General features: G+C 40.2%; 2 protein-coding genes across 7 annotated transcripts in view; both read left to right on the top strand.

Annotated features, from left to right (window-relative positions):
* The first annotated feature begins 6930 nt into the window (after positions 1–6930).
* On the top strand, positions 6931–7581 carry LOC108545117 (translation initiation factor IF-2-like). Its single transcript, XM_017896609.1, has one exon. It carries the CDS (start codon positions 6954–6956, stop codon positions 7347–7349), a length of 396 nt encoding a protein of 131 aa, XP_017752098.1. The 5' UTR covers positions 6931–6953; the 3' UTR covers positions 7350–7581.
* Positions 6941–26589, top strand: part of TCF12 (transcription factor 12) — a 397916-nt gene continuing 378267 nt past the window's right edge. For all 6 annotated transcript variants that reach the window (XM_017896545.1, XM_017896551.1, XM_017896526.1 and 3 more), the window contains exons 1-3: positions 6941–7648; positions 8627–8723; positions 9732–9804. In XM_017896545.1, the coding sequence (XP_017752034.1) occupies positions 8649–8723; positions 9732–9804 (148 nt within the window). In that variant the 5' untranslated portion in view covers positions 6941–7648; positions 8627–8648. The remainder of the gene's footprint in view (positions 7649–8626; positions 8724–9731; positions 9805–26589) is intronic.

Genomic DNA, 26589 nt, shown 5'->3' with positions numbered 1-26589 from the left:
ATATTTATTCAATTAATGAAAACCGAAAGAATAAATGAATGCCAGAGACAGTTAGGAGTCTACAAAATAGCAGCTGAATTTATAAGTACTCAAACTTTTGAAAAATTAAATTTTCATTCATAACTTTCTATTGATTACCTTTACAACCAAACCTGCAAAAGAATGGTAGTGGATATTTGTCATAGTCCAATATGATGAATGATCATCATCTTTTTAAACAACTTTTTTTTCTTTTTTTAAGACAAAGTCTCACTCTGTCACCCAGGGTAGAATGCAGTAGTGCAAACACGGCTCACTACAGACTCAGCCTCCTAGGTTCAAGCAGTCCTCTCGCCTCACCCTCCCAGGTACCTGGAACCACAGGTGCATGCTACCATATCCAGCTACTTTTTAAAAAAATTTTTTGTAGAGATGGGGTCTTGCCATGTTGCCCAGGCTGGTTTCGAACTCGTGGGCTCAAGCAATCCTCCCCTTGGCCTCCCAAAGTACTGGGATTACAGGTGTGGGCCACTATGTTAAACAACCATACTACATTAAAGGACATTTTTGTGGTATTAAATGACATTTTCATTTCAGCCTCGACCTGCTGGGCTCAAGTGATTCTCCTGCCTCAGTCTCCTGAGTAGCTGGGACTACAGGCATGTGCCATCATGCTCAGTTAATTTTTAAATTTTTTGTACACAGGGTTTCCCTGTTTCTCAGTCTGGTCTTGAACTCCTGGGCCCAAGCCATTCACCCACCTCGGCCTCCCAAAGTGCTGGAATCACAGGCATGAGCCATTGCATCCAACAATTCTTTTAACAACAGCTATCCCTTCCCTATTCTGATCATATGACTGGCAAATCACCAAATACTTAAGTTTTTAGTCTGTACAAGTTTTACTTTACTGGCAAAAGGGAGGATTTATTCATGTGCTTTGATGTGGTAAGTATTCTTTGCTTTTCGATTTTTTTCTTAGTATCTATTTTGGAATAATTAATCCTTAATCTGTGGGAGTAGCCTACACAAATCTCTAAATATGTAAGCTGACTTCCATCATGCTATTACAAGACACATGAGTTAGGCCCTCCTTCCTTAAAAAGATACCCAATACGGCCGGGCACAGTGGCTTACGCCGGTAATCCCAGCACTGTGGGAAGCCAAGGCGGGCAGATCACGTGAGGTCAGGAGTTCGCGACCAACCTGGACAACATGGTGAAACCCTGTCTCTATTAAAAATACAAAAATTAGATGGGCGTGGTGGCAGGTGCCTATAATCCCAGCTATTCAGGAGGCTGGGACATGAGAATCGCTTGAACTTGGGAGGTGGAGGTTGCAGTGAGCCGAGATCGCACCATTGTACTCCAGCCTGCAACAGAGCGCGACACCGTCTAAAACAAAACAGAACAAAACAAAACAAAACAAAAACCAACCAAACAAAAAATTTGGGGCACCAGGTGCGGTGGTTCACGCCTGTAATTCCAGCACTTAGGGAGGCTGAGGCAGGCAGATCACTTGAGCCCAGGAGTTTCAGACCAGCCTGGGCAACATGGTGAAATTCTGTCTCTACAAAAATATACAAAAATTAGCCTGGTATGGTGGTGTGCGCCTGTGATCCTAGCTACTTGGGAGGCTGAGGTTGGAGGATTCCTTGAGCCCACGAGGTCGAGGCTGCAGTGAGCCATGATTGCACCACTGTACTCTAGCCTGGGCAACAGAGCAAAACCCTGTTTGAAAAAAAAAAAAAGAAATTGTTTTGAAAATTTCATTACTGATGTCTTAATGTGGTTTTGGGAAGGAACAAAATTTGGACCATGTGTTCAACTGCCATCTCTACCTAGAAGTGAATAACGATTCATTTCTCAATACATGTTTTTCGAGCATTTACTACTTGCTAGGCACTGTGCCAAGATATACATAGAAATATGGAGAAAGGTTATTACTCATTTTGCTTGATTAACTCTACTAAGTTTAAAAAAATGGAAATCTTTCTCTAAGTTTGATGCCCTAGATTGTTTAACAGTTTTTTTCCTTTCTTGGCCTCTGAATTTGTCTTGATTTTGGTGTAAATGTGTGTTTTTATAAAATATGAAAGAAGAGATTCTAAAGGGGAAAAAGATATTGAGTGTAAGATATTGAGTGACAATGGGGGGGGCATGTCCTCAAATATGAATATAGCATTTGTATAAGCCATCTAAGTGTCTTAAATAGTGGATAAAAATGATATTAGCAAAGAGTAGAGAACTATTTTATCTATCAACATTCAGAGAGAAAAAATGAAATCTCTACCAGGAAATACCACAAAAGTGGGAGGTTCTTGCTGGTTGGTGGAAAAGAATGCTGAGAGTAGATGGTTGGTCATTAGTAGAATTTGGCTCATGAGAGAGTAAAAAGTCTTGGCTTTTCGTTCATCAGTGATGGTAGTGCCATGAATTGAGGATACTACTTCTTATTAAACTCACTGTTAACATAAATTGTCCCTGTTGGTCACAAGGGGACAGTTACTCTCCTTTTCTCTTTTCTGAGACAGGGTTTCATTCCCATTGCCCAGGCTGGAGTGCAATGGTGCAATCTTGGCTCACTGCAGCCTCTGCCTCCCAGGCTCAAGCAATCCTCCTGCCTCAGCCTCCCAAATAGCTGGGACTACAGGCACACACCACCATGCCCAGCTAATTTTTGTATTTTTTTTGTAGAGACAGGGTTTCACCATATTGCCTAGGCTGGTCTGAAACTCCTGGGCTCAAGTAATCCGCCAGCCTCAGCCTCCCAAAGTGTTGGGATTACGGGCGTAAGCCACTGCGCCTGGCCAGTTATTCTCCTGTAGAGCAGGAAGCTACCAGACGGTCTATTAGCCAACAACCTTGGATCCTAGTGGATAACTTTGGAGGCCAGTCACTTCATCCAGATAGCAATTTACTACTCCCACTTAACACCTGACTTGATTCTCTTCTCTCTCTCCTTCTCCTCTTAGCTTCCTAGAATACTTGTCTTCTAAAAAGGGGCCAAGGCTAAGTCAATCTGCCAAGAAAGCAAAAAGCCCATTGCTTTGGTTACTTTTCCTTTCGACTATAAAGGTTTCTCTGGGCAACTCAGGTGTCCTTGATAAAATATGCATATGTGTGTTCAAGGATGAAGTGTGTGTGTTGTGCGCATAGGGAGGCTGAAACCATGTTGACAGAATTCCTGTGTCTGTCCAGTAGTGGATTACAGTGAATGGACAGTGAACTAAGCTCTATTAGATTGCTGGGCATGGTGGCTCGTGCCTATAATCCCAGCACTTTGGGAGGCTGAGGTGAGACGAGCACTTAAGCCCAGGAGTTCGAGACCAGCCTGGGCCATATAGTGATATCTTGTCTCTACAAAGAGAAGTTTAAAAATTAGCCAGGCATGGTGGCATGTGCCTGTAGTCTCAGGTATTTCAGAGGCTGAGGTGGGAGGATCACCTGATCCCAGGAGGCAAACATGCAGTGAGCTGAGATTGTGTCACAACACTTTAATTTGCACAATAGAGTGAGACCCTGTCTCAAAAAAAAAAAAAAAATCTATTAGATTGTAACTTTCTTGAGGGCAGTATGGGTTTTAGACTTTCTGTCCTGAAACATTTAACACCATGCCTGGCATGTAAGAAATGCACATTAAATACTTTTCAATATTAATTTATTGATAGTGAGTAACTTATGCTACAGAAATAGTACTATTAATTAATGCTGAATTTGTATTACTTAGTTATTTCTCTCTGAGCTTTTCAGTAAAGGCTTCTGTATCTATCTAGATGGGTCAGCAAAGGCCCAGAAATGAGTTGTAAGTGATACAAAACTCCACTTTTTATATTCTTTGTGTCTTCTATGTAAGTCAGAGCTATTATAGGAGACTCACTGGTGGGAATCATTTTCTCTTATTAAAAATGACACGTGGCCAGGCGCGGTGGCTCAAGCCTGTAATCTCAGCACTTTGGGAGGCCGAGATGGGCGGATCACAAGGTCAGGAGATCGAGACCATCCTGGCTAACATGGTGAAACCCCGTCTCTACTAAAAAATACAAAAAATTAGCCAGGCGAGGTGGCAGGTGCCTGTCGTCCCAGCTACTCGGGAGGCTGAGGCAGGAGAATGGCATAAACCCGGGAGGTGGAGCTTGCAGTGAGCTGAGATCCGGCCACTGCAGTCCAGCCTGGGCGACAGAGCGAGACTCCGTCTCAAAAAAAAAAAAAAAAAAAAGACACATACAAAGGCTGTATTATGAAAAATAATTTCATGTTATAATGTCAAATGAATGATAGCTTTAATTCCAGCTCCTCCCTTTTGGGTCTACTATGCTCTTGGCACTATGTTAGGTGCATGGTACTGACAGATGCATGTCGGTCCGAACCCTCAAGGAGTTCACAATCTAATAAAGAAAATAAATTATAAAGTAAAAGTATATGGGCCATAATAGATACGAAAAACTTCACCAATCAGTCTCTAAGTAATGAGGGAGCCCCTATGACTGAAGGTTTGGGCAGACAGATATTCTTCCTCTGCGCTAGTTGTGTGAGAATGATGAGAAGAAAATCTTGAAAACAGCATAAATCCTACATGTGGGATCACATACCTTCTCCTTCCCCAAGATTTCTCTCCAGTTTTACCATGGAGTCATAGAATCTTACCACAGTGCGATGGTTTGAATGTGTCCCCCAAAAGTTCATGTGTTGAAAACTTAACCCCCAATGCAACAGTGTTGAGAACTGGGACCTTTAAGAGGGACTTCTAAGAGGGTAGAGTCCTCATGAAGGATTACACTCTGTTGTGTGTGCTCACTTGCCCTTCTACATGGGATAACACAGCAAGAAGACTCTCTAGAGACGCCAGTGCCATGTTCTTGGACTTACCAGGCTCCAGAACCGTGAGCCAAATAAACTTCTTTATAAATCACTTTATAAATCACTCAGTCTATGGTACTCTGTTAGTAGCAGGAGAAAATGAATTCAAACACATGGGAATGGGGCCTTAAGTTATCTAATCAGACTTCCTACCTGATGTTTATGTTTATGTCTTTGCTACTAAAAAAATGGTCATTGGGCTGGTACTGTGTAGACCATACTAGATTACAGACAACAGAAAATTGGAATCCTATTAGTCTAATCAGTGAAGAGCTCAGAAGTTGCTTGATTCAGAGCCTCAAAAATGTCACCAAAGCCAGGTGTGGTGGCTCATGCCTGTAATCCCAGTGCTTTGGGAGCCTGAGGAGGGCAGATCACTTGAGGTCAGGAATTTGAGACCAGCCTGGCCAACATGGTGAAAACACGACTCTACTAAAAAAATAAAAAATTAGTTGGGCATGGTGGCACACGCCTGTAATCCCTGCTACTCAGGAGGTTGAGGCAGGAGAATCGCTTGAACCTGGGAGACGGAGGTTGCAGTGAACCGAGATCCTGCCACGGCACTCCAGCCTGGGTGACACAGCCAGACTATGTTTCACACACACACACAAAAGTCACCTAAGATCAGATCTCTATGTATGTTTTCTTGATGTCTGCTTTATTTTAACCTGACTAGACTTGTATTTGGAAGATGGCTACCCACCATCCAGGGGACCCGATTTTTGGGGACATGCAGAAAAAAGTGCTCTCACAAAATGAAAGAAAAACTTTTCCCAATCAAGACCAGGAAATTGCTCCTCTCATTGGCCCAAATATGTTACACCCGTTGCCAACCAATAACTGTAGCAGGGAATGGGATTATGCTGATTTAGGTTGGAATTGTGCTATGTTGCTTAGATTGGAACCACCTGCCCCGGTAAGTAGGCAGAGCAGGGATGTGACTAAGAACTGGGCTTGTTTACCCAGATGAGAAAGAGTGGATATTGGGGAGTCTAGGCCACCACAGGATCTGCCATAAATTTCAGGTACAGCCAATGCAAAGCCTTGGAAATCCACCTGACAGCTCCGGTTGTACCATCCGTCCTCTGTATCTGGAGTTTCCAAATTCTGGGATTCAACCAATTGAAAACAAAAAATGTAGTTAGGCTTATCAGGCCTGAAAATATACGAAAATACAGAGCCTGAAATATAGCCTGAAAGTGTACTGAAAATACAGAGATTTCTTTGGATGATTATTCCCTAAACACACCTTAACAACTATTCACATAGCATTTGCATTGTATTAGGTTTTATAAGTAATCTAGAGATGATTTAAAGTATATGGGAAAATACACCATTTTTACGTAACAGACTTGAACATCTTAGAAAATCCAGAGTCCGGGAACCAATCCCACGGATACAGAGACAACTGTACTAAGTACAGTAATGGCATATGGTAGCTGAATCTACCTCTCTTTCCATCTTAGTCCGGAATCCAAAGGCTCCTTCTTGCCATGTTGTCCTCAGGCGTTGGCTGCTTCCTTCCATTTGTTACTTTGTGTCTTCTTTCCTCAGTGTTTCTTCTGCGTGGGCCTTACTGGTCTTCACCGCACTCACTTACCTAAGAGTCAAAACACTGGCTGCCATTCAAGAAAATCTCACTTCCAGCCCAGAATCGAAGAACTGAGGTTTATTTTGTCTTTTTTCTACTCTGGGGCTTCTTTGAGGCCAAGTTCAGAACTTGCGCATAAGACAGTGGCTGTGTGACAGAGCCACCCTGGACTGTCTCCGTTGGATGAAGAGACTGGCTTGATCCATTCCCAAGAACTCGTCCCACGTGCAATTCGGTGGCTCCGAATGGGATTTGGGTGGGAGGAGGTGACTGGAGATGTGGGGTCTTGCTGAGTGGGGTATTTGAGAACCTGAAGCTCACACGGCTTTTTCTGGTTTGAGGGAGGTTGGCCCTTTCTCCTGCATTCGGCTCAGCATCGAATCTGACCGGCCGCGCCTACTCGCGGAACGGCCGAGGAGGCTGGGTCTCCCGTCCCCACGCGCGCGGTGTCTGCGCCCACTGCAGCCCTCCTGGGCGGAAGCCTCTGGGCCCAGCTTAGGGTGGCGTCCAGCGTGACCTGCTCGGGAATGGCAGCCTTCAGTGCTCTGCGGCCTCGCGTTCCGGGAAGTCCGGGGACTTGGGCTGCGGATCCAGATGCTCCCACAGCTGTGTCTCCGTCGCTCCGCTTCGGGGGCCGAGAACCAGCAAGACCAACGCGAGGAGGCGCCACAGTGCCTGCCGCCCCGCTGCCAGGGGGTCCGGACGAGGCTTCCTCGGCGAGCGGTCGGGGCCTGTTTCTCGAGGTGCCTGCGAGCGCCTCCTGCCCCTCCCCGCCGGCCCCAACTCCGTACCGCCTCCCCCGACCGCGGGCTTTGTCCACCCGCCGCGGTGCGGCTCCTCCCAGTCCCCCGCTGGCTCCTCCCCGCCCCCTCTGCTGGCCCCACTTCCTAGGTGGCGGAGTGGGCCGGGGAGGGAAGGGTTAACCCGCGGCTCTTCCCGGCGCGGAGGGATCCGGAGGCGAGCCGAGCGCGGTGGTGAGGCCGTCTCAGCGAAAAAAATGTCCGCCTGAGGAGACCCACAAGTTCTATTCGGGGGGACCGACAGCCCGCCCCGGGAGGAAGGGGCGGCCAGGCCCGAAAGCCGCCTCCCCCTCCCAGACCCGAGAGCTCGTGCGGGGCAAAGTGAACCGAGCCGCTGGGCGGTGCAAGGGGAAGCCCAAGCCCGCTCTCCCGGCCAAAGTGAACTTTAATCGGGGTGGTTGGATGCGGAGACGGGGCGGCAGGTAATTGCGGGCTAGCTAGCGGGAGGGGGGCGGCGCGGCGGGGCTGGGGGCTGCGGGACGCCGCCGCGTCCCTGCTGGAGCGGGGCGCCCCGTCCCCGCCTCAACTCCGCGCCCCTTTGTACAGCGCCAAACCAGGGGTCCCCTCCAAGTTGGGGAGCGGAGTGGAGGCGGAGGCTCGAGCGGGCGCTCAGGCCCGCTGGCGGCGCGCTCGGCCTGTGCGCCCCGTTCGGCTCTCGACTCGGGCCGGCGCCCAGGCTCCGGGGCGCGCGGGAGATCGGGCGGCTTCGGCCGTGGAGCCAGGCTCATTGTTCGGCAGGTCCGGGGCAGGGCAGCAAAAGTGGGAGGAGGCCGAGCCTGGGGAGGAGGACGCCGGGCGAGAGCGAGACTAGTTGTCGGCGTTTCAGTTTTCTGTTTAAAAACGCCCTTGGATGCGCCGGGGGTGCTTTTCGACCCCCTGGGCCCGCCGGGGACGTCCGGGCGGCGGCGGCCGCAGACGCGGGCCTGCGAGCGGCGCGTTCCCTGCAACTTGTCAGTTCTATTGTTGCCGAGCGAGTGAGTCACTTCGCATCTCCGCTCGCCGCAGCTCCGCTCGCTGGACGCCGAATTGCCCCTCACCCGGCTCCTCGAGACCCCAGCCGCGGCCGGGCCCCGCGCGCTGAGCACTCGGCGGCGGCGCGGAGCAGGGGGCGCCGAGGAGGGGCCGGAGACTGGCTCGGAAACTTGCGGGAGAGGCGGCGAGTTGCGGGAGCCGCCGTATCGGTCTCGGGCCGCGCCGAGGAACGCGTGGATTCCGGGACCCGGCGCGGGCACTGAGCCCTCCCGCCCCCTCCTCGCGCGGCGGTGGGAGCGAGTCGGGGTCCTGGAAGTCATCCCGGCGCCCCCAGCGCTCTTCCGTAATCTTCCCCAGTACGTCTCTGTGTCCCCTCACACACTTTGGGCCTCGGTGGTCTCTCGCTGAGCCCGTTTCCTCTGCCCTAGGACCTGCTAGAAGTGGCTGAAGATGAATCCCCAGCAACAACGCATGGCCGCTATAGGGACCGACAAGGAGCTGAGCGACCTGCTGGACTTCAGTGCGGTATGAGAGCTTTCCACGACATCTTGGGGTTCTGCTGAGGATTAAAAAAAAAAAAAAAAGAAAGAAAGGGTGGGGGGAAGCAACGTGGGGACTAGGCAGCGTGAACTCCATCTGCTTGAGCAGTAGTTCTCAGGGCCGGAGTCCAGCTCCCCCAAGTTGGACACCTGAACTTTGATGTAATGTCTAGACTTGCACATTTAAAACTTTAATGCCAGAGGGGTCATTTGATTTAACCAGTTAAAAGGAGAACAATGTAATTATGACCTTTGGTTGAGTCACCTTCCCACCCCGATGATTATTAGGGATCTTGGACTTTATATGAAAAAGTGTTGTTTTTTTCTTCAACACTCATCACCATTTTTCTCTCCAATATCAGATGTAGTTTATGGTACCTGAAAGATGTCAGCGACAAGAAAAGTAGTCCAGAGCTAGAATTTCTAGCCTTCTGAGCAGAGTACTTTTATACACACACACGTGTGTGTGTGTGTGTATTACGTTCTTAACATGGGAAATGACTTAAAAACATCAACTGAAACCGAAGGGCCCACTGCTTTTATTTTTAATGGGTCTGATTCCTTTATTAACTGCTGTTAGGAGGCAGCACCTATACCTGCTTTATACAATTCAGTTATAATCCTTACTGTATGTAGTAATTTAATTGGCCATAATTCTGACTGTATGTGTATATTAAGGTATAATGTAAACGTAATGACATTCACTTAGTTCCACAGTAAAGATCATGGATAATAATATACTGTGTAAACTTAATAATCTTGGAATCTTCCGTGTAAATGATCGGGTCTTCAGAACAAAATGTAGCCATTATTTCCAATTAATTAGGAAATAGTATCACTCAGTGTATTTGCCTCTCTGGATCTGAATGTATCTCCAATTTTATTTTAACTTCCCTCCGAAGTATAATAACTGATGAATGACTTTTGGTGGACTTTTGTCTGCAAGGAATCTAGAAGAATTTCAGGACTAACATATATTTGGGTTATTTCGCAGATGTTTTCCCCACCTGTTAATAGTGGGAAAACTAGACCAACTACACTGGGAAGCAGTCAATTCAGTGGATCAGGTAAGATGATGTCTTAAACTAAAGTTATATTTTGGTGGTGTGATACATTTTAGTAGAAAAATAGAAAGCATGACATTTAAATATTATTGAATATATGTATATAAAAGGTGGAGTTGAGTCAAGTGATAATTAGTAAGATTTATTAATTTTAAAAGATGATAGTTCCCTCAGAAATCTGTAGGAAATCAGTAGTTTCGTTGACAATTATTTAAAATGTTAGTGGGTTAACTTTTCAAAATGAATAGAAACTTAGGTTTATTTTTAAATACCTATTAGATGACTGAATTCTGTCCTATATCCAGATTACATTCTGATAATGTTTAGAGTAAGTTAAAGTAGATCTACACACTAGTGCTCTTTAAATTTACTTTCAATACATTTATGACTACTGTGCTCCATTTTAAAACATCCCATTTTTCTTAAGTATGCATTTTGTCATTTTTTGACTTTTAAAAACTCATAGTTTCAAAATATTTTAGAAGCAAGGTTCATTCCAGTGTACAAAAGCTGTAACTTTTTATTTAATTTAAATTTATTTCTTTGTGCTCAGAGATGAAAAAAGTAACTAAAGCTGTGACAGCAACATCTTAAGAAAACCAACTGTCACATCTCTGGGCTGAAACTCAGTAATTCCTCTTTGATGGGTGCCTTTTATTTCCCCTGGTAAAATAATAGTTGATTTCTTAAAATACTGTGAGAATAAAACATCAGAAAATGAGGTTAATTTCATAACCACCTAAACACTTCATACCACTTTAGATTCTAAAAGTTTGTTTTAAAATTGTATACTAATTTAATTTACTAAAATTCATTTTTAATTATGAAATTACAGCTTGTGGGGAAAGTATAGCATGTCCTTAATCATGTTAAGTGAGTGAAATGAAGGCGTTGTTTTGAATTTTAAGTAGGCTAAAGACTAGTATTATTCTTGATCAAAAGGACATCATGAAACGATAGCCAAGTCCCAACTCTTCTCTCACCTCCTTCCTTTTACTGGTGATCATTTGAAAGTTGTTACTTTTTTGTGGTGGGGGGAGAAAATTTAATAATTTTAAAGTTGTAGAAGATGGCTGTATTTCTTTACAGGTGTTGATACATCTCATTTTTGCAACTAATAATTCATTCTCAGGAACCTTCAGATTTACTTTGACCAATACATAGTAGATGATGCTTAGTATTTTTTAAAAATGAGTCATGATATTACTGTTGCCTACTGTTCCAGCTTAAATTGTGGTAAATATGTATAACTGGACACTCACTGATACGATAACATGAACTCCAGGAACTTGCTATTAGAAGTGCATTCTATTTTTAGAATAAAGGCAATTATATTTATTTCACTTTTTAAACTTAAGAAGGATTTATGTAGTCTGTGAAATTAAAAGTATATATATATGAACTGGGATATGGATTACAAGCGTGGCATTGGAGCAATTTTGGACTTCTTTTAGTATGTTGCATTACACAAAGAAAAAATTATTTTCTACATTGCTAATGGTCACTGTATTTTATTATTTGGAGTAGGAACTTTTAGTTTTAAAAGTTAGATTTGTTATCCATTGAAAGATTTGAACTTACACACCTGTATGCAGTGAACTTAGCAATATTTATCTGTGTGTTTTGTTTTAAATGCTACAAAAAGTTGTAATAAGCTGTGACTTTTAATAAATTAGTGAATGAATTTGAATTTGGGGAAAAGAAAATGGCATGTGATTTTTTTTTCAAATCAAGATGTACTGGTAGATATAATTTTTCTGTGGCCATTTCTTAAAGGGAATGTCTAAAAGAAATTGGTATAGTAACATTATTTTAGTTATATAATTTATATTTGTACACCTTATTGACATTTGAATAATCTTCTGCCCTGATTTCAAAGGATATTATGTAATACACCCTAATGCCTATGTATTTGCAGCTATTAAGGAGCTAAAGATCTGACTTTCCTTTTGAAGAGCTGCCGTAGTAAAGATTAGAGTTTTTTGTTTGTTTTCTGTTTTATCTTTGGAGTAATATTTATAAAAACCTCATGCTGTTTGACTTATGAAAACTAGAGTTTATAGTTGGGCATTGTAATTTCCTTTCTCATTTGTCCTTTTTGAGGAAGACTCAATTTCACAGTGGGCTGTTTTTGAGAAACAATATATAATACTTTCAGAAACTTTTTTAACAAAGAATATATATATATACTATAGTATGTGATGTTATCTTTAATCTTATTGCTGAAGCAAAACAAATAACTCATGATAGCTGAGTTATTTGCGTGTCAGAAGTCACTATGGAAAAGATAAAGATGTGTTTACTACTAATTTGTCTTGAGGATCTGTTATGTTATTCCTTCATCAAGGTGTTAAAATTTTCTTTGCATTATGGTGAGAGTGAATTTGTTCACTTGGTATGATGGGCTGTGTGAAGTGTTCCTAAAGTGACCTTGAGAGAAGCTTTTCTTTCTGTAGGGGTGAAAGGTGGGGTACTCTGATAAGGGCAGTGTATAGAAAGAAAGGGCAGTGTGTAGAAGGAAAGTTTGTTAAAAGGATTGACAACATGGAAATGGTTCAGATGTTTAAATCCATGTCCTCAACTTTAGGGTTTGAGTGTGTTATGTCTAAATTGTGATTTTGGGTTTAGTTTTTAGTAGATTAAGGGTTTGTTATGATATCTGAAAATTTCCTTTGTTTTGGAATCCGAGTAGTAAGGGATGTTGTCATTTTGTAAGCCATCTGTAGATATTGAGCATCTCTCTTATATTTCTATCTAGAATGTCATTTTGACTATTAAGTAAAGCTTTATTTTTTCTTACTGAATTCGGACTTTTGTAACAGTATAGGTTTCTTTTGGCCCAAAATTTTCAGAGGTAATTGTAGGAAGTATTTTCTGGCTCTTAATTTTAAAAGGAATACAGATTTTCATTTTCAGTTACTGATCTTTTTTGGTCGGGGAAATTTTAGATGTACTTATAGGCTTTTGGAAATATTGACATAGGGCCAGAAAATGAATTCTCATTAAATTACTCTTCAGTATTTTTATTTTTAGATAGTTATAGATTCATATGCAGTTGTAAGAAACTATACAGAGATTCTATATGCCTTTACCCAGTTTCCTGCAATAATAGCACCTTGCAAAATTAGTACAGTAACTAGGTTATTGATAGTGATACAGTCAGGATACAAAAACTGTTCTGTCTCTCCGGGGATTCTTGGTGTTGGCCTTTTATAACTGCATCCACTTTTCAAGTAATTTAAAAAAATGGTAAGATTACTAAATGCCTTCTTACCCTGTTAAATGTGGAGTAAGCTTTTCAAGTTGCCATAGCATTACTTGAACATATCAAGAACAAAATCAAGAGAAAACCAAAATTGTACCACTGTGGGTTTTTACTGAACTATAATAGAAATAGGAATGGTGATTTGAGAGAGAAAACCAGGTCTGACCTTTCACTTAAGGTATTTTAAGGTTATGAGTAGGGTGTAGTTCATATTATGTACATAATAGTGTTGAAATTTATAATAGCTATAATTTGTAGTAATACGTATTCGTTAATATTGAGCCATGTTAGACATTTGCTTCAGGTAAGCTGTAGTGATTAATGAGAGTAACCACAGAGTTAGCAGGTGTGTGAGGAAAAATATATTTTAGGACAAATATGGTCTGGTATTTAAGTGGCTCATTTTAAGGTAAAAGGTAGCAAGGAAGTGTTTTAGAGAAAACCTGTATATGAAAACTCAAACTTGGAAAACATAAAAATTAGAGAAAGGATTACAACCATGAGTACTGTATACTTTTCAGGACAATTCCTGAACAATTGAAAAACAAGGTCCGGTGTGGTGACTCATGCCTTTAATCCCAGCACTTTGGAGGCTGAGGTGGGTGGATCACCTGAGGTCAGGAGTTCGAGACCAGCCTGGCCAACATGGTGAAACCCTGTTTCTACTAATAATACAAAAACTTGCTGGGCGTGGTGGTGGGCACCTGTAATGCCAGCTACTCAGGAGGCTGGGGTGGGAGAATTGCTTGAACTCGGGAGGCAGAGGTTGCAGTGACCTGAGATGGTGCCACTGCACTCTAGTCTTGGCAACAGAGTGAGACTCTTGTCTCCAAAAAAACAAAAAAAAAATGGTGTTCTCCCCTCCCCCCCAGCCGTAGTCATTGCTTGTAATGGATTTGAAAAACAATTTGATTAGATCACAACATTTTAGGGGCTTGTTTTTTGTATATAGTGAGGCATACCTACGATTAATATTTTTGTTTTCATTAGCCATTTAAACACAAATTCAAGTTTCTGTCTTCAAGATGTCCTTTGCTATATCTTTGAGTTTTTAAACAAGCCTTTTGAAATGGGAAGATAAAGATGAAGATATCCAGCCTTGACTATAAACAACTTTCAAATTTTATACTTATTTGGGCAATAAATAATACTGTCTTATTAAAGTCATATAGTCTTTTCTGCTCTTAAACAATTGGTAATCTTTCCTGGAATGTCATTGCCTGCCTAGTGTTGTCAAAGACTTGGATAATCTCACTGAAAGAAGGTAAAAGTAACACTATTAGAAAGGCTCTCCTGAAAAAGAAAAAAAAGTGGTATTTCTGGACAATGTGTGGAATGCCTTTTTAAAAGATCATTTAATAAGACTGTTTTTGGGTATCACTTGAAAGTATGTTTATGGATGGGAATGTTGAAATTGCAAATCTGAAGCGTTTGTGTTTAGGGAAGATAATGAGAAGACAAATATTTAAATATGTTAGTTCAAAAGACTAATGAATGACAGTCTCCTTTGTTAAATAGTTGTGCCATAAGTATCTCATTTTTATCAATTAACTATTTAGTATCCACCTATGCATTCTTCTAGCAGTTTTTGGGAAGATGGGAAATCACGCCTGTAATCACAGCATTTTGGGAGGCTGAGGCAGGCAGATCACTTGAGGCCAGGAGTTGGAGATCAGCCTGGCCAACGTAGCAAAACCCTGTCTCTACCAAAAATACAAAAAATTAGCCAGGTGTTGTGGCACGTGCCTGTAGTCCCAGCTACTGGGGAGGCTGAGGCAGGAGAATCGCTTGAACCCAGGAGGCAGAGGTTCCAGTGAGCCGAGATTGCGCCACGGCACTCCCTCTTGGGTGCATGGAGGGAGACTGTCTCAAAAAAAAAAAAAGGTGGAAACATTTATTATTAGATGGGAAGTAAAATACTTCTCTTAACATAGAAAATGTCAACAAACACACATTATTGTAGTTTAAATTGAGTCCATAAGAAAGAGGCTCTGCTGAAGAGTCAGGGAACTGGCTTAAGGAAAACTCAAAAATGTTGAGTTTAGAGTTAAGTTGTGATGGAGATATGGACAATGAATTAGGGAAGAGAAGAACTGGTCTTCCAGTTGAGGAATAGCATGAGGAGAGACCTGGAAATAAGAATTTAGCTTGATCCAAGGGCCTGTACAGTTCAGAGAGAGAGAAGCTGGTTTTTATTTGTCACCACTCCTTAATTCCTGGGGGAGCTCATATTTACATATTATCTGGAGCTGGACTACAGGTGTTCAGATCCAGAAATTACCAGTGATTATCTGGGTGATCTTGGGTATGTTACCTAACTTCTCTGCTTCTGTTTCTTAATCTGTAAAACAGGACTAATAATAGTAGTTATCCTTATAAGGTTGTTAGGAGTGTTCAATGAGTTAATACATGTAAAGTTCCAAGAACAGTGCCTAGCACATAGTTAGCTGTGGTGGAGTAAATTGTTGGTGGTGAGACACTAAAATAAGGAAGGCATTTATTTACTTTGGAGGCCTTTATGACAATCTAGGATGAGCTGGTGAGGGGTTGCATTTGATGTTAGTGTAAGGAATAGAAAGGAAAAATATCAGAAGTAAAGGATTGATAGAATTTGAAGGATTGGCTTTCTGTAGGTAAGAGAAATGACTCAAGATTGCAGTTCTGACATAATTGGAGGATAGTAATGCTGGAGGTAATAAAGATGCTGAATTGTTTTTTGCATTTTATATTTCACATGACCTGGGACTCTTCTGGCTAATTTGAAGATTTATGAGGGAAGGATGCTCAGTAAAGATGTTGCTTAAAAAGAAGACCATCTTTTTTCTGCATATAAAGTTATTACATAGTCATAATTGAAAAGAAAATTGGAGAACAGAAAAGCAAAAGGGGAAAATTACCTTTATTTCACTATCCAGAGAAAATTGTTTATTTCCTTTTTGTCGTTTTTTTCTTATAGTTCTGTTTGCAAAGTTGGTAACTTAATGTTCGTTCATTTATGTCCTATTTTTTGTTTCACTTAATCTTCTACCATTGACATTTTCTCCTGTTATTAACTTGGCTTAAAATAGTTGCATGCTCTTAAGTGGAATGAATATAGCGTAACTTAACAAATCCATTTTCTTACTACTTGACATTTAGGGATTTTTGTTAATTTGCTTTTTGATATGATAAATAATGTAGTACTGACCACCTTTTTGTGTGTGTGTATGTTTTTGCCCACATTTTGATTTCTTTTGGTTAGGAGATGCAAATTTTGTTTTTTGTGCCTACAAGTTAATAATTAAAGCTAATGAATTCCCTTAGGGAAGTGAACACAGAGGGAGATAATTTATCAGGCCAGGGATTGATGTTAATGGTGGAGTTACATGCATAAAATCAGTGACTTTGGTTGATTATTTAATGTAACAATACAAAATTTTATTAGTATGTGAATGGAATGCATTATGACATTTGGAGCACATTTGTGCTTGTATACAAATGTGTTGTGTGGTGACTGGAGGGAATTCCTGTCATTCTTTGACCTGTGCTTATTGAAGTGGAGTGGAATCTAATTGGAGTCTTGTCAGTGAGAGAGCCCTTGAATTCCTGACTTTTTGTGAGAGAGGCAGTATAGGGTAGTGGAAAGAATTGGGCTCAGGAGCCAGACAACTGGATTGGAATCGATGACTTGCAGCTTACTAGTAGGATGGCCTTAGGCAAGACATTTAAATAATCAGAGCTATACTTTTTTCATTTGTGGAAAGTGGGTAATAATGCCCACCTACAGAATCCTTGTGAAGATTAAATAAGGTTATCTATATATTTCCTCCTACAAAGCTGCTTCAGAAATGGTAGCTGCTATTTTTGTGGTACCTTCTAATTAGTATTCTTGGTAATACTAATGATTCTATTAGAAATCATTATATAGCCAGTATTATAGCTAGTGTTTATTGAATTCCTATTATATGCTAGGCATTGTGTTAAGCAATTTATGGGCATTATCTCATTTTACTTTGGATAAAATGAAATGTTTTGTCTGTGGTGTTGGAAGTGAGGAAATACCCCTACAAGAGCAACAAATAAAAGTTGCTTTTAGTGCCATAAAATTGTGTATATGAAGTCTGAGAAGTTATCAGGCATATAAGTAGTTTTGAAAAGTCGTGAAGTACCTAAGAACCTTAACTTTTCTTTTTTAGTTGATTTCTTCTTAATGTTATTATTTTGTAGACTCTACTTTGTAGAGTGCAGAATAATGAAGAGAGTGTGTACACCGTTTGAAACTCCTTTTCCATGCTTAGGTATCGCCACCACCTAAATGTAGTATTTTGTCCATATTATTTCTCCAGGTACTTGAAATTCTTTCTGGAGTAAGGCATAGTCTAAATAATTAAGTAAAATAAAAATTACCTGACTTGAAAGGATAGAACGCCTGGGAACAGGTTAGAGAGAATGTTAAGAGTCTCTAGGGTGGAGCGTCTTCACTTTTTTTCTTAATGGCAGTGAAGAAGGAACATAAACTCCCTTGGTGGCCTGAAGCAGCACGTCGCAAGTGAGTGGAAGAAATTGTATCTTAAAAATTCATGTACATTTTATTTTCTACTTGCTACCACAACTATTTGCAGTAATTTAAATATGTTTTCATTAATCACTGAGTAAAACTGAATTTCTAAAGTTACATCATTTTCAGCTTATGGCATTACCTTCCTCCTGTTTTGGTTTGTATCTTTGGGGGTAAGGGTCAGGATGGAATGGAATGCTGGCCAATCCTTAATGAGAAGCCCAACTCTAGAGCATATCTTTAGCTGTATTTTTTCGTGCACCTTTTCTTGCTCCTATAGAAGCCTGTAAAAAGGGATCATTACATCGGGGGAAACATGGTTTTGGTAGAAAGAAAACTGTTATTTTCATAAACTGAAACACAGATAGCTTTGTTAATAACATGACTGTTATTTGAAACTTTTTTCTGTTTCCAGCCAGATTATCCTGTAGTTTTAAAGATACCCTTGACTTGGAAAGAAAATGTAATTTTATAGAGAGAGCTTTGTTTTTTTTGTTCCATGTTTAAAATGTGCTCTCATGTGTTCCAGGTTAAAAATGTGCTCTCATAAATACTATGGTGAGTCATCTAAGCTACTGTAAGCTGCTTGGGGACTTAAAGATCACATTTAAAGATCACACAGAAAAGAAAACGGATTAGAGATTGGTTACTAATTTTTATTGCATTGGGTGGTGACTCAGGGATGAAACCTTCAACATAATGTAATAAAACAATTAGCGATAAGGTACAGGACAGAAAATACTACCTTTTTTTTTTCTTAAAAAAACACTGCTACCATAACTTACTATATTTTGGTTATTAAAATTGGGAAAATTTGGCCCAAGATGTCATTTTGTCAGCTCTGTGGTATTAGGAAGGTGCCTGAGTTTGAACTGAGGGGGTTTCTCCACATTTGTGGTAATCTATGGAAGATCATTGTAGTTGCCAAATGGAAGTCTTTGTGGAGGCAGCCTCCCTCAAAAGTTGTCAGTTTGTTTGCTTCTGGTAGTTTTGCCTGTGAGCTATTTTCAGGCTTTAAAAATGAGCAAGATAGACTCATAATTACTCTTTCATCGCTTCATTGGTAGCTGATACATGAACACAGGTTGGACTTAATATAATCATGGCTGCTCCAGTCAGTGAGCGAATGCGCTGCTGCTGTGGGCCAGAGTTGTGATTGTTGGTTAGGCATGGCAGATCTCCCTGCTGGGAGGGAATTACCGTTATCCAGCTTCTTGGTCCCAGAGGCATGTTGTTGTTCTGAGGTGGTTGGGGATAAGTAAGTAGTTTGTTTGTACCTTTGGAGAGGAAAAAATGCTAGGCTCACTTTGAACAGAAATGTGGTTTGGCCACAGGTCAGTTTAGAGAATCTGAGCTTATATGGGCCCTTGTGCCAAGGGTAAGAATGTAAGAATCTTTGAGTTCTCCTGCAGGATCCTTCTAGGTTTTTTCTATTTGGAAACCCCACTATATCTAGCCAACTTTGTCATGTGGTCCAGAGGCCCATTTACTAATCTGCTTGGTACTGACATACTCAGATTTTAGAAAATGTTTTTTAGTGTTAGTCCCAGTTGGGAATAAAGTTAAAGGGAAAAGTGTTTCATGTTGAATCTCTTGATAGGAACATATAACTTGAAATGATTATAACTTTTCAATTAGGTAGGTAATTAGAGCCATTTCAAGACGGTCCTAAATATCCTAAATATCTTTTATCTAAGTATCAGCTAGTTTTTTTTTTTTTATTCTAGGTGATAGCATATTTTATTATTTGTCAAGATCCGCTTTTCCCTGTTAGAGATCCACAGCCCCTTATCTGCAATTTTGAAATCCAAAAAGATCTGAACCACAATTAATTTCAGCATGAAGTATTTTGGTGGCAAAATCTGATCTTATCTGAAAGGAGGCCGTTGACATTCTCTATTTTCCTAGTTCCTGTGTGGTTGCCAGGAGCTGATTTGTAGCATATGACATATGTACTTATATACTATGTTTCCTTTCTAAAGTCTGAAAAACTCAGTTCTAAAACCCATCTGGCCCCATGGATTTTAGAAAAGGTATTATGGAGATCTGTCTGTCTCTCCTCCTCTCCCTCCTTCCTTCACCCCCCACCCCAGGGATTGTTTTCAGCTCACAGTAAGAACTTTTTGTTCTCAAAAGTCTAAACTAGAGACTTCATTATTTTAAATACAGAACAAAAAATTGTGGTGGACTTGTTTATATAAAGCAAATTCTTTTTGGAATATAAGCTTTTCAGGCTGAGTTTTATGCTTTGAGTAGTCCGTCCAATACATTGATTTAGGGAATCAAGATCTGTTTTGAGGAGAGAGAAGCTTTCTCGTCTTTTGGGCCAACAAGTGTGCTGATACTTCTCTGATCAGTTAAAGCATGCGGAGAAATTTTCAGGGTACTATCAGGAGAGTAGAGTTCTTTTCATTTGGTCCCCATTTGGTATACATAAGAAGCATTATATGAGCTCTGCTACAAGGAAGCCTCAACCCTGACCATACTCTTTTGAATTCTGACTGAGAGCAAACAGTTAAGAAAATCCTAATAGTCATCTTCAAGAAGAAAAAGTAGAACCAAGATACTTTGCTGTAGGGAACACACAAAATCAGTCTTTGGTAAACTTTATTCTTTCCTTTTATATTGGTGAAAAGTTTTCATAGATTAGTAGCATGATGTTTATTCCTGAAATACACTCATTACAGGCATCTTAATTAAAAACAAGTTATGATTCTGTTGAGTGTGAAATTTTCCTCAGGAGCTTGTTATTGGCTCAGACGCACTACTGTTTAATATAAACTATGAAAGTAGTAATGAAGTGTATAATAAACTAGTTTGCTGTAGTCTGTTTTGAGAGGTAGACCAGTAGGCCATTGACTTTTCTGGTGGCTTTGCAAGCCTGTTGCTTGTACTGTTGCTAGTGTTATTGTCTTACGAACCATGATACAATGTTGAATAATTAAATCCACTTAAAGGTTGTAGGGGTTTGAGATGCTGTACTGCAGGAACACAAAACATGCCATAGTGCCAGGGTCTCTCTTGCCTTCATATTTGTATAATCCCTCTTCTAAAGCTTAAGAACAGTGCCTGTAATGAGCAGACTTTATTCACACTGAGTTTGACTCCGAAGACTTGCCGAATACGTTATAATAGCAGTAGGACTTTGTCCACTGAATGATTGGGGGAAGGGGAGGAGTCTTATTGTTTTAAAGCAAAATCAGTGACAATAACAGTACTTCATAAATATTTACTCATATGCTATTTGCTTCATAACTCTTGTAGGAAGTTGGTAACTGTTAATTTTACAGAGGAAATAGAGAAATCAACAGTGAAATACATTTGCCTGTGGTTTCTTATTGCCCCTCAGAAGTAGCAAACTCTAATCAGTTGTAGTTGCACCTGCACTGATACCAATCTACAAGAGCATGGTTTGTCTTGAGGAGGAATTTAGTATCTCTAGAAATCTTTGAAATTTGTTGTAATAAGAAGTTTTATCTGAAGCCAAGGTGACAAAAAGAAAAAAAGAAGTCTTAAATGGGGTACTGTTGATATTCTCCAAAAGTGCTTCAAGATTTATTTATTTTATTATTATTATTATTATTTGGGAGACAGCGTGTGGCTCTGTCGCCCAGGCTGGAGTGCAGTGGTGCGATCTCAGCTCACTGCAACCTTTGCCTTCTGGGTTCAAGCGATTTTTGTGCCTCCGCCTTCCGAGTAGCTTGGATTACAGGCACCTGCCACCACACCTAGTTTTGTAATTTTTGGTAGAGATGGGGTTTCACTGTGCTGGCCAGGCTGTTCTTTAATTCCTGGCCTCAGGTGATCTGCCCACCTTTGCCTCCCAAAGTGCTGGAATTATAGGCGTGAGCCACTGTGCCTGGCTGATTTATTTTTATTAAGGAGAAAACAGTATAATTAAAAGCCTCTATAAAATGGTTAATTAAGGACTTTATTTTTAGTATTTCAAGACATTAAATATAAATAGCTACAACCTAAGATATCTTTATAAAAGTGTAATTCTTTTTTTGTGTGGTCTTATTGCTAAGCTGTCTTTAGACTTCGTGAGTTGGGAAGAATATGAAATTTGATAGTTGGAAGATACTGGAATATTCACAGCTATCATTTAGTTGAGGTCAGAGAAAAGAATGGTTGCTTCATAGTATGGACAATTTTTATTTTTTTATTTCCCTTTTTTCAAAGATTTAGTGTTTAGTTATAAAAACAAGTTAAAGTGGATGGAAAGTGTTTATTCCAAAAGTAGTTTAAAAATGTTGTTAAACATACAGAAGATATTTTAACAGAACAGAACTTTTAATTCATTAAATGAAAGGTATTAATGCTAATATTGAAAGTGTTATGATTAGTTCATTCTGTATGTTTATTTAGAAATAGATTGGGCTGTTGTTAAAGAGCATCTGTAGGTATTTGAGTATCTACTAATGCACTGTTTTTTATTCTGTGTAGAATGGTTTGTTTAAGGTAGTGGAGAATAGAGATACATTGTGGTGGTATATTTGAAAGAGGAGCAGTTTGGAGATACAAAGTTTTGGTTTAGTGTTGGCTTTAGTATTTAGTAGATATGTGATCCTAGGGCAGCATATTTTAACCTCTCTGAGTCTGTTTATCTTATGTCTAAGATGAGAACAATAAAAATACTGCCTTAGGGGGTTGTGATAATGAGCAGATTAAAAATTTTTATGAAAATTCTAAAATGTGGAGGTTTGTGATCTGTACAGATATTAGTTATTTTACTAGGTGGCGTAGCAAGTCTTGAAAGGGATTCCAAGCTTTTCATATACATATGGAGAAAGGGAATCTTCATGTAAAATGTAAACATTTCTGATGGTCAGTTATTGAAGATTAAATCAGGTGACTGAGAGGAGCACTAGACTATGGAACTCTTTATCATTTTAAATATGTAATTTACATATTTTATATATAAATATGTATTTCATCAGAATGAAATATATATAATATTTGTATATAATTCATCAGAATCTCAGAATTGTTCGGATGAGTCTTTTGGTTAAATGGGGAAATTGAAGCAGTAAAGTAAAATAAATCCTCAGGCATATTCTTTGTGAGGATTCTGTTCATTATATTCCAAACCATAGAGCCCCCATATTAGTGCCCTTGAGTCCTTTATTCTCAGCTCAGTTTTTAAAATGCTTGTTGAGGATCTGCTGTAGTGACAAGGTTAACCCCAGGCTTAAGTATGAATGTGTGACAGCTGAATAGTTCTTAGGAACAGTCTGCTTTTACTTTGTACTGATAAGCAAGTAATCTCAACAAAATTTTAGTGACACTAAAGAGTTAACCTTTTAAAGAGTTAAAAGTTCAGATATACTTTTATACTCCTGAGTGATGAGAAGAGGATGCAGAGATGAGGTTACGAAACGCAAGAGGAACTCTTGTCTGCTGTATGCTTGTGCTTGAAGCAAGAAAGTCTGAGACTTAGTCATATCCTTGAATGACAGGACTTGGAGCTGTCTGCTGATGATACTACTGTTTCCTGGTTCTTTGTGATTAGGACTTTGTGATGAGGATGTTCCTGCAGCATCCAGTATTGCCCCTTCCCTTTAGAGTGTTTGTCTGGGTATATAAAACACCTGTCTTACCTTATATTGGGAAATACTGAGATTTTCCATGACTTTCTAAGTATCTCTTTATGTGATTGTATTGTTTAGAAGTTTTCACATTACTTTGAAGAAGGGAATTGACAAATCCAAAGTAAGGAGACTATTGGGTTCCTTTGGAACCCAGTGCCAGTAGGGCCATTGAGGTAGCTTTGATGGAGGCCAGTGTACTTGTGGCATTCATAGGAGCTATTTGCTGATGGTTCTTCAGAATAAGGCATTAACTGGGTTTGGGAGAAAAGGGTTATGGGATGATTTGACAGTTGCTTGACTGGACTCAAGAAAATTCTGGGGCCTCTTTGACTCAGCTTCTCCCTTTGTAATAATTCCTAATGCTTTCTTGAAGATCTACCTTAAATTGCAACGATGAGAATAGCTGGTAGGTGAAACAGCAAAACTAAAGACCTTGGAAATGGATAGTGAGGGTTCTTGAATATAACTTCTAAAAATCCTGGGGCCAAGTGAGGTAGCTTATTTTTCTCTGTAGCTAATTGATTGCTGTGTAGTCTGTTGCTTTGCTACTGGACATTGCAGTAGTCTCTTTAAAGCAGTCTTCTTGCTGCCAGTTGCTCTCTTTTTCCAGTCTGTCTTAGTCTGCTTGGGCTGCCAGAACAAAATACCATAGATTTGGTGGCTTAAACGACAGAAATTTATTTTTTCACAGTTTTGGAAGCTAAAAGCCGAGATAAGGGTGCCAGCATGGTCGCCTTCTGGTGAGGGCTCTCTTTCTGGCTTGCAGAGGGATACCTTCGCACTGTGTCCTCAGTGTATGTGTGTGTGGGAGGGTCTCGTGTGGTCTCTCTCTCTTTTTTTAAAAAAAATTTTGTTTCCATAGGTTTTTGGGGAACAGGTGGTATTTGGTTACATGAGTAAGTTCTTTAGTAGTGATTTGTGAGATTTTGGTGCACCCATCACCCAAGCGATATACACTGAACCAAATACGTAGTCTTTTATCCCTCACCCCCCTCCCACCCTTTCCCCTGAATCCCCAAAGTCCAAGGTATCATTCTTAGACCTTTGTATCTAATAGCTTAGCTCCCGCTTAAGAGTGAGAACATACATTGTTTGGTTTTCCATTCCTGAGTTAAATTCTCTAGTCTCCAGTTCCATCCAGGTTGCTGTGAATGCCATTAATTCATTCCTTTTTATGGCTGCACAGTATTTTATCATGTATATGTATACCACAATTTCTTTACCCACTAGTTGATAGATGAGCATTTCAGCTGGTTCCATATTTTTTGCTATAAACGTGTGTGCAAGTATTTTTTTCATATAATGACTTCTTTTCTTGTGGGTAGATACCCAATAATGGGATTGCTGGATCAAATGGTAGTTCTACTTTTAGTTCTTGGAGGAATCCCCTCGCTGTTTTCCATAGTGGCTGTACTGGTTTACATTCCCACCAGCAACGTAGAAGTGTTCCCTTTTTACCGCATCCATGCCAACATCTGTTCTTTTTTGATTTTTTTATTATGGCCATTCTTGTGAGAGTAAGGTGGTATTGCATTGTGGTTTGGATTTGCATTTCCCTGATCATTAGTGATGTTGAGCATTTTTTCATGTTTGTTGGCCATTTGTATATATTCTTTTGAGAATTGTCTATTCATGTCCTTAGCCCACTTTTTGATGGGATTATTTGTTTTTTCTTGCTAATTTGTTTGAGTTCCTTGTAAATTCTGGATATTAGTCCTTTGTCAGATGTATAGATGGTGAAGATGTTCTTTCACTCTGTGTGTTGTCTGTTTACTGTGCTGACTGTTCCTTTTGCTGTGCAGAAGCTCTTTAATTAAGACCCACCTCTTTATCTTTGTTTTTGTCACATTTGCTTTTGGGTTCTTGGTCATGAAGTCTTTGCCTAAGCCAGTGTCTAGAAGGGTTTTTCCGATGTTATCTTCTGGAATTTTTGAAGTTTCAGATCTTAGATTTAAGTCCTTGATCCATCTTGGTTGATTTTTGTATGAGGTATGAGATGAAGATCCAATTTCGTTCTCTTACATGTGGTTTGCCAATTATTCCAGCACCGTTTGTTGAATAGGGTGTCCTTTCTCCACTTTAATTTTTGTTTGCTTTGTTGAAGATCGGCTTTAAGTATTTGGGTTTATTTCTGGGTTCTCTATTCCGTTCCATTGGTCTGTGTGCTTATTTTTATACTAGTACCATGCTGTTTTGGTAATTATGGCCTTACAGTCTAGTTTGAAGTCAGGTAATGTGATGCCAGATTTGATCTTTTTGCTTAGTCTTGTTTTGGCTCTGCTGGCTCTTTTCTGGTTCCATATGAATTTTAGGATTTTTTTTTTCTAGTTCTGTGAAGAATAATGGTGATATTTCGATGGGAATTGCATTGAATTTGTAGATTGCATTTGGCAGTGTGGTCATTTTCACAATATTGATTCTACCCATCCATGAGCACGCGATGTTTTCCCGTTTGTGTCATCTGTGATTTATTTCAGCACTGTTTCGTAGTTTTCCTTGTAGATGTCTTTTACCTCTTTGGTTAGGTATATTCCTAAGTATTAAGTTTTTTGGGGCCGCTATTTTAAAAGGGGTTGAGTTCTTAATCTGATTCTCAGTTTGGTTGCTTTTGGTGTATAGTGGAGCTACTGATTTGTATACTTTAATTTTGTATATGTTAATTTTGCTGAATTCATTTATCAGTTCTAGGAACTTTTTTTTGAGACAGAGTCTCTCTGTCTTCCTCGCTGGAGTGTAGTGGCGTGATCCTGGCTCACTGCAACCTTCTAGGAGCTTTTTGGAGGAATCTTCAGGGTTTTCTAAGTGTAGGATCATGTCATCAGCAAACAGCAACGGTTTGACTTCTTTACCGATTTGGGTGCCCTTTCTTTCTTTCTCTTGTCGGGTTCTCTGGCTAGGACTGTGTTGAATAGAAGTGGTGAGAGTGGGCATCCTTGTCTTGTTTCAGTTCTCGGAGGGAATGCTTTCAGCTTTTCCCTGTTCAGTATTATGTTGGCTGTGGGTTTGTCATAGATGGCTTTTATTACATTGAGGTATGGCCCTTATAGGCCGATTTTGCTGAGGATTTGAATCATAAAAGGATGCTGTATTTTGTCAGAATCTATCAAGATGATCATGTAACTTTTGTTTTTAGTTCTGTTTGTTTGTGTGGTGTATCACATTTATTGACTTGCGTATGTTAAACCATTCCTGTATCCATGGTATGAAACTCACTTCATCATGATGGATCATCTTTTTGATATGCTGTTGGATTCGGTTAGCTAGTATTTTGTTAAGGATTTTTGCATCTGTGTTCATCAGGGGTATTGGTCTGTAGTTTGCTCTTTTTTTCTATTTCTTTTTCTTTTTTCTTCTTCCCTTCCCTTCCCTTTCCTTCCCCTCCCCTCCCCTCCCNT

This window comes from Rhinopithecus bieti, unplaced genomic scaffold, assembly GCF_001698545.2.
Source record: "Rhinopithecus bieti isolate Rb0 unplaced genomic scaffold, ASM169854v2 scaffold_947, whole genome shotgun sequence".
Classification (NCBI taxonomy): Eukaryota; Metazoa; Chordata; class Mammalia; order Primates; family Cercopithecidae; genus Rhinopithecus; species Rhinopithecus bieti.
Note: the sequence above shows the minus strand (reverse complement) of the source record. Positions and strands in the feature narration are given on the sequence as shown.